Raw genomic sequence first — 8,161 nt, forward strand, 5'->3', positions numbered from 1 at the left:
CCGGTTCCCCTGCATCGGCAGGCGGACTCTCAACCACTGCGCCACCAGGGAAGCCCGATGTCTGTCCTTTTTATTCTAGCCATCCTAGCACATGTGAAGTGACATCTCACTGAGGGTTTGGTTTGCATTTCCCTCATGATGTTGAACATCCTTTCCTGTGCTTATTGCCATTTGTATACCTTCTTTATAGAAATGTCTATTCAAATCCTCTGCCCTTTTAAAAATTGGTTTACTTGTCTTTTATTGTTGAGTTGTAAGACTTCTTTACACCTTTTGGATATAAATCCCTTACCAGAAATATTTTTGCAAATGTTTTCTCCCCTTCTGTGGGCTGTCTTTTCACTTTGTTGATGGTTTCTTTTGAAGCACTCATTTTTGACAAACCTTATTTTTGAAGAAATAAACATTGCAGATAGAGTTGAAGCTCCCTTTTTATCCTTTTATGATCCAATTTCTCTACCTCTGTCTCCATAGTTTACCACCATTGTGAATATGATCTTTATAATTCCCTACATTTAAAAAAAGTGTGTAAAATACACATAACATAAAATTTATCATCTTAACCATTTTAACGTATACAGGTCAGTGACATTAAGCACATCCACATGCACAAGCACTGTTGTGCAACCATCACCACCATCCATCTCCAGAACTTCGTCCATCTTGAAAAACCAAAACTCTGTACCCATTAAACAATAATCTTCCATTTCCCCCTCCTCTCAGCTCCTTGTAACCACCATTCTACTGCCTGTCTCTGTGTATGACCTCTCTTAAGTACCTCATATGAGTGGAACCATACAGTATTGTCCTTTTGTGTCTGACTTATTTCACTTAGCATGTCTTCAAGTTTCATCCATGTTGTAGCAAGTGTCAGAATTTCCTTCCTTTCACAGGCTGAATAATATTCCATTATATATATTTTATATATATAACAATATCACATTTTGTTTATCCATTCATCCATCGATGGACACTTGTTATAGAGACACTGGGAGTCTATTTGTTACTATAGCCCAGTAGGATAGACCTACTGTGGGACTCTACCATCTGTATTATATTTTTCAATGGATACTAAATAAATATATTATTTAGAGGCATGCTGGCTACAGGAGTCAGCAAACTACAGTCAGCACACCAAATCTGGCCTACTGCTTGTTTTCATAAATAAAGTTTTATTGGCACAGAGTTGCATTCACTTATCTGTTGCCTATAGCAGCTTTCATGCTACAGCAGCAGAGTTGAGTAACTGGGACAAAGACCACAGGGAAAAGCCTAAAATATTTACTATCTGGCCCTTTAAGTAAAAGTTTGCTACTTCCAGGGCTATAGTAACAAATAGGCTCCAACATGTATAACAATTCGAATACAAGTTTCTCTCCCATGAAATAACCCAAAGGGGGAAGTTTTCTCCATGTTTGATTTGTGGACACGGGATGCTTCCATCTCATTGTTTCACAATCCCCTCGGGCCTTCACATCGCTTGCCTGGAGCTGGTCGAAGGGGACAGAGAGCCTGGAGGGGACACCCCACTCCTTTAGCATTGGCCCGGAAAGGAGACTCATTCTTCATTCATGATCCATCAGCAAGAACTAGGACCCAATAATATCTCAATGCAAAAGACGGTACATTTTGTCCCTGGCCTCTTCCGGTGACCTCTAAGCTACAAACGTTAGTGGACAGCTAGCTGTCTCAGCCATGCCAACACCAAGCAAAGAGGCGGGAGGATGGAGAAGACTAGAAAGCAGGCCTGTATTGCTTGATTCAGGGAGCTGGGGCTTTTTCAGCCTGGCAAAGGCCAGACAAAATATCAAACCCACCAACATGAGGAAGTTGCCCTGAAAGAGAGACAGGCAGCTTTTGACTGGCACAAAACGCCGGAATTAGGATCGGGACTTTGAAAGCCTCAGATAAAGCGAGGTTTCACGAAGTAGGTTGTTAAAAGGACAGCTCTTCCTGGGATATGGTTAGACCAGCGACTGGAGTCTTAACCTGCGTCAAGAGTTGAGTGTTGTTGGTCTACCAACACCCCGATACAATCTGAAAGTTTGTACATGGACATACATTGCTTCTTGAGCTTTCTTAAGAGTCCAAGAATTCCAGAGAAGTTATAAACAAAACTCAGTCTGGTCTAAAATTCCTTCCCCAACCCGGAATTTGCTGAAAGGGGGCATAAGCAATCCATCACGACGAGTTTGTGGTTTGAAAGAAGTGACTGGGTATCCAAGCCATTTTGGTTTTTGCTTTTCCATTTTATTAATTACAAAATCCAGAAATCAGTGGTAGAAAAATAACAAAGGAAAAATCCCTCAGTTACATAATAAAAACCTAGAGGACAGGCCAGGTGTGTGCTGGACGGGAGGGGAATGGACAGATGACCGGCCAGGGAGGAGAAGGTGGGGCTGTGGGAGGTGTTAGAGTTGCCCGGCAGCCCGAGGTCACCCTCCGAGCACGCTGGTCTTCTTTGGGTCTTCACCAGCAGGACTGTGGCTTGCAACCTTCAATACAAGAGCTGGTAAACAGTGGCACTGTTCTTGGAGCCCGTGACCAGGTACTGGTTGTCGGAAGACACGTCACAACATAGGATGTCTGTAGACTCCTCTACCTGGAGGGAAAGAGAGGCCACAGAGGAATGATATGCAGGGGCCAGACTGGGGCTGGAGACGCACACTTCACACAGGTCTGTTTCAGGGCTCCGTGTAGACCTGAGGCTCGGTCTGGAGACCGGGCCAGGTTCAGGGCTCAAGGTGGAGCCCAGGAGTTCCCAGGACCTTGAGTCCTTGTTCCCTCGATGTACTCAATGGCCCTGTTTGCCATCTCAGAGGTACTTTCCAGCACTATTTCTGGGGCCCGACCAACTGGGATCTGGGGCTGTAAGCTCCAGCTGCCTGGGTTTGTGCACACCTCCATCCAGTACCTGAAACAATCTTTGTAGAGAAGGTGCAGCTAAGCAGCGGATCGACTCATCCAGTGTGGACACAAAATAGCTCCCTGGCGAGGGAAAGACAGATGGAGGGGCCAGAGACCAAGCCTGCCTTCCAGTCCCAGCTCTGCTGCTGACTAGACCAGGGAAAGGACCACTCCTTCTCTGCCTCAGTTTCCCCACCTATACAACTCAGAGACATGACCCAGACCATTCCCTCATCTGCCCGCTCCCTCCTGCCACTCCCGGGATTGTGGTGAGGGGCACTGAACAACCGGACGGCCGCATGGGGCTTCGAGCATCTTCTGTCTGCCGGTGTCTTTGGGCTGTGGTTCCATACAGGAAGCTACCATTACAGACAGAGCCAGAAAAGGAGAGGGGGTGAGCAGAAAAAGAAGGGAGGAAAGGTAGCCAGGCTGGCAGGGGAGAAACACCGGGGACAGGAGGAAGCAGAGGCGAGGGCAGTGGTGGCCCTGGACCTTGGCCCGGCCAGTGCTGGGGCTGGAGAGCGGGGAATTGAGAGTCTGAAATAAGGCTGGGCCCAGACTCTACAGGTGAGTAGAGGCCTTGTCAGGTGACAGGGCGCCCAGAGGTGTCCCCTGCCTGCTCACTCACCGCAGGAGGCAAACTTGAGATTGTGGTGGTAGACATATTTCTGCAGGACAGCCTTAAACTTCTCCCTCCGGTGTGTGTGCAGGATTACGACGTCACTCATTCTCAGGCCCACCAACAACCACTCCTCACTGGGGTCGTGGGTAATGCTGAGGATCTGTTTGGAAGGAGGTTTGGGGTCAGCGCTCAAAGCTGCCAGCGCCATCATTCGTGCCCGCCTCTTCAAACTCGGACGCTGCTCCTGCCGGCACCCGCAACTCCCGGTCCCCGGGGAGACTGCGCTCAGCACAGCCGCAGCCGTCCGGGCACCTCATGCTGTAAATCGTGTTGCTGCAGCCTCTGGTAGTTCCTCAGGTCCCAGGAATACAGTCTGGTGTCTTCGCCTCCCGTCCAGAACTTATTGCCCGCGATGTCCACGCATCGGGACCCGTATATGGGGACTTCGTGCTTCCTGGTGGGAAAACAACTCAGACGTTCGTGCACTGGTTGGACCCTCAGGAGTTTCGGGCCCAGGAAGGCCCTAGGTACATAGCCCAAATGCGTTCTCCACACCGACTCACCTAGGCCTACTGCCGAGGAGACAGTGAGGTCGGAAAAGGGGCCCAGGCTTCCCCAAGGCCTCACCGTCCAGCCCTCCCCCAGCTCATACCTGATCAAGATTTGGTTCTGCAAATCCCAAATCTCAACAAATCCTTTGAAACAAGCCAAGCAGATCTGGGCATTGGAGGAGACAGCCAGGGAATAGCACATGGGGCCTGTGGAGGCCAGCTGTGCCCTGACACGGGGGGTGGGCGCCAGGTCCCAGAGAGTCAGGGTCTGGGACAGACCCCCCGTGACCAGGCTTCGCTCATCGGGGGACAGCTTGCAGGTGAGGACACAGTTCTGACGGTCCTGTAGGAATGGGTGACATTCTCAAATCATCTCCTGGAAGCATGGGCTCCAAGTATTAGGACACAGGTCACATCTAGGCTCCCTGAGCCTTCTGGACGACCCCTCACCTGTAAGTTCAGCTGGGCCTGGGGGGCGTGGTCCCAGGCATGCAGGGCACTCTCATCCCACACCCTGATGTAGCCATGGCCGCACGTGTACACGTGGTGAGTAGAGCTGCTGATGGCCAGGGAGTAGACTTTCTTTCCGTGGCGGAGTTTGCCAACCTTCCAGGACTTATGTGGGGTCATCTGCCTGACCACCGCTTCATCTGGAACGGGGGGCTGGGGTGCCCATGAAAGGGTGCCCATGAAAGGGTCACAGCCTTGACCTGCCCTCATCCATGGGGGACAGCCTTCCCTGTCCTCTGACTCGATTCCTGACCCTGCATCCAACAGCTCCTCTCTGACCCCCAGGCAGGACTGTGTCCTCAGCTGGGGTCCCCAGACCACTGACATCCTTCTGCACTAGCCCAGGATGGCCTCCCTGATAAACAGGCCACATTTTGAGACACTTCTGAGTACAAGCAACGAGAGCAGAGCCTGGCTCACAGTCTCCGAGGATGCAGCTCTAAAAGTGACCCTGTCAGCTAAGGCCCTACACACTGGTGATGGGAGGAGGGCAGCTTGGGTCCCAAGAAGCAGGAAGCCCAGTGCACCCACCACCTATGGGAGAGAGAGTAAGAATATGGACACACCGCATGCCCTCACCTTCTTCCTACTAGCTTGTTGTTCCAGGGGTAACAGGGAGGGAAAGATACCATGTTTTTAAAAAAAAGACACTTACAATTGCTCTGAGGAATGACCAGACTTCTTCACTGGGACGAGGTGAAGGACAAGGCTGACCTGCAGGGAGACGCCAGCGGCCAACCACTCAGAGGGAGGAGGTCTGGCAGCAACAGCATCACGGGATCCAGGGAGAAGACTGCTCTCTCCACCCAGGGACTCATTCCAGGTCTCCCATCCAATGCCCAGCCATGGGCTACACCCTGCCTGCCCGCACCACCCCAGCTGGGACTTACCGAACTCGGATCCTGGTGGGGAGCTGTGACACACAGAGGAGAGAGGGAGGAGACAGGGCAGGAGATGGATGGAGAGCTCTGTGTCAGGATCCCTCTCCCCGAGACGGTTCGCTCCCCCCACCAGTCTTGTTCAGGTGAGACCTACCTGAGGCCAGGCTCTGCTTCTTCTGATTCTGCCTCGGAGAGCTGAGTGGCCTGCAGCTCAGATCTGTCCAGGGCCTGGGGAGCCCACTGCCGTGGACTCACACAGCTCGTCTCCTGATAAGCCAAGTCATGCTGCCTCGGGGAGCCTGGGAGCTGCTGGGGGGGACCACACGCTTCGCCCAGCTGGGACTGTGCATGGTTCTCGTGCTTGGAGGAAATGCCGGGGCTCTCGGGCACGTTCTTCCTCTTCTCTGGTTCATCATAAATTGTGAGTATACTGAACGAGGCCTCTTCCTTCTCTTCACTCATGGTCTTCGATCGATGAAGTGCCTGAGCTACCAGGTTCGAGGGCTTAGAGGAAAGAGCCCGTCACCCAGTTCCTGGGTTCCCAATTCGTCCCGATCCCCTGTAGCAAGAGAGAGAACAGATGCTGACACGCAGACGCAGGGATCCGGGTCTATAGAGAGGGCTCAGAGAACACTCCTCTGGGGGAGAGGATTCAAAAGATTGGTCACCAACTAACTTTTGATACTACATGTCGGCAGCAATGGTGTTGAGGGTAAAATTTCACAAGCACGTTTTGAGATGTTAGTACCAGGTAAGTTATGTTTTTCCTTCTAGACACACAGACTGCATTTCCCATCCTCTAAAATCAAATTCATCCTTTAATCTGACCGTATACTTTTCAAATGAGGGCTCACCCCCAACCCCCGCCCCAGGTAAAATAAACAAGAGGTGGGACTTCCCTGGTGGTGCAGTGGCTAAGACTCCAAGCTCCCAATGCAGGGGGCCCGGGTTCGATCCCTGGTCAGGGAACTAGATCCCACATGCATGCCATAACTAAGAGTTCACATGCCACAACTAAGGAGACCACCTGCCGCAACTAAGGAGCCTGCCTGCCACAACTAAGACCCCATGCAACCAAATAAATAAATACTAAAAAAAAAGAATGGCTAACTTTTTTTAAAAATAAATTTATTTATTTATTTTTGGCTGCGTTGGGTCTTCGTTGCTGCGCGTGGGCTTTCTCTAGTTATGGCGAGCGGGGGCTACTCTTCGTTGCGGTGCACGGGCTTCTCACTGCGGTGGCTTCTCTTGTTGCAGAGCACAGCTCTAGGCACGTGGGCTTCAGTAGTTGTGGCATGCGGGCTTAGTTGCTCCGTGGCATGTGGGATCTTCCCAGACCAGAGCTCGAGCCCGTGTCCCCTGCCTTGGCAGGCGGATTCTTAACCACTGTGCCACCAGGGAAGCCCCTAGAATGGCTATTAAAAAAAAAGAAAAAGAAGAAAAAGAAACAGGAGGGCAACAGGAAACTGCACGTACATCGCAGTGTCTCTCGCCACCCTGCCCCACGCGGCCCCCAGAGGGGAAAGTGTGGAAGAACTCAGTGGTCCTGCAAACAAGACATTCCCTTTGGATGGGGCGAGGCTGCAGAATGATGAAGAGGCTTGCTGGTGGTGATTTAATCTTTCCCATCCTAGGGGATAATTCTGAGAACTGAATGGAATCATGCGTGTAGAATACTCATAATTATATCAGGCCAGTGGCAAACACTCAATACATGGCAGATAGCGCTTTATTTGGAGACTGTGCCAGGGACCAGAGCTTTGAGGATTTAAGGCAGACCAAATGCCTTCCTTCAGGCTGTCCAACAGCTATCCCCAGAAGGCCCTGAGGAGACCCAGTGTTCCATTCTCAGGACATATTAGAAGCTTCAGGGAGAAGACGATGTGTAAGTCTGGGGAGGGGATTCTCCAACTGGAACCAATGCCTTGAAGACCAGGCTCAATCCTTGGCTCTCAGACACCTGGGGGCACCCAGGCTGCCTGCCCTTGGGAAGATGTGAGGGCAGCTATATGGCCAGACTCCACTCCTCTTGACACTTGGAGGTCTCACTGTGTCTTTGGCCCTGAACCAAATACTTTACATAGCTGGTCCCATTTCATCCACACAACTGTGTGGGCCACATTTTACAGGTTTTAAACACTGAAGCTCTGAGCAGGTGAGCAAATAGCTAGAAAGCACGGAGAAGAGGTTCAAATTCCGCCCTGTCTGGTTCTCAGCAGTCTGCTTTCTACCTCCCCATCAGAGGAAGAAAGGCAATATCCACCACAGTGACAAGGCAGTTACCCTCTGACCCAGCACTTCCACTTTCAGGAATTTATCCTAAAGGTGCCCTCAAATAAAATCCATGTCTAAACTGAAGCATCACAGCATTGCTTATGATAGTAGATGACAAACCCAAAGTCCATAAGAAGGGACTGGTGAGATAAGTCACAGCATATGCATGAAGTGGAATATGACACAACTGTTAAAAATAGCAAGGACACTTACGGCTGGACATGGAAAATCCCAAGGTCAGTTAATGGGGGAGGGGTGGATTCAATGCACATAATGCACAGATTTGCTGTAAAAAGATGGAAATTAGAACCTATCTTTGCATATGTTTGTATGCACATAAGAAATTAGGAAGGGCACTGCCCTTGGGAATAGAAATGGACAAGTAGGAAAGAGGAATGAGAGGAAGATTTGTCACT

The 8,161-nt window shown here is 50.6% G+C and overlaps 1 protein-coding gene across 1 annotated transcript; it reads right to left on the minus strand.

The window, feature by feature from the left end:
* Positions 1 to 2,366: 2,366 nt before the first annotated feature.
* Positions 2,367 to 5,933, minus strand: TLE7 (TLE family member 7). Its single transcript, XM_055083419.1, has 9 exons — positions 5,626 to 5,933; positions 5,481 to 5,503; positions 5,246 to 5,304; positions 4,531 to 4,743; positions 4,182 to 4,423; positions 3,842 to 3,983; positions 3,536 to 3,689; positions 2,915 to 2,988; positions 2,367 to 2,602 (listed from the first exon to the last, which is right to left on the minus strand). Exons 1-9 carry the CDS (start codon positions 5,931 to 5,933, stop codon positions 2,498 to 2,500), a joined length of 1,320 nt encoding a protein of 439 aa, XP_054939394.1. The 3' UTR covers positions 2,367 to 2,497.
* Between the last annotated feature and the right edge of the window lie 2,228 nt (positions 5,934 to 8,161).

This window comes from Physeter macrocephalus, unplaced genomic scaffold (genome assembly GCF_002837175.3).
Source record: "Physeter macrocephalus isolate SW-GA unplaced genomic scaffold, ASM283717v5 random_1571, whole genome shotgun sequence".
Classification (NCBI taxonomy): Eukaryota; Metazoa; Chordata; class Mammalia; order Artiodactyla; family Physeteridae; genus Physeter; species Physeter macrocephalus.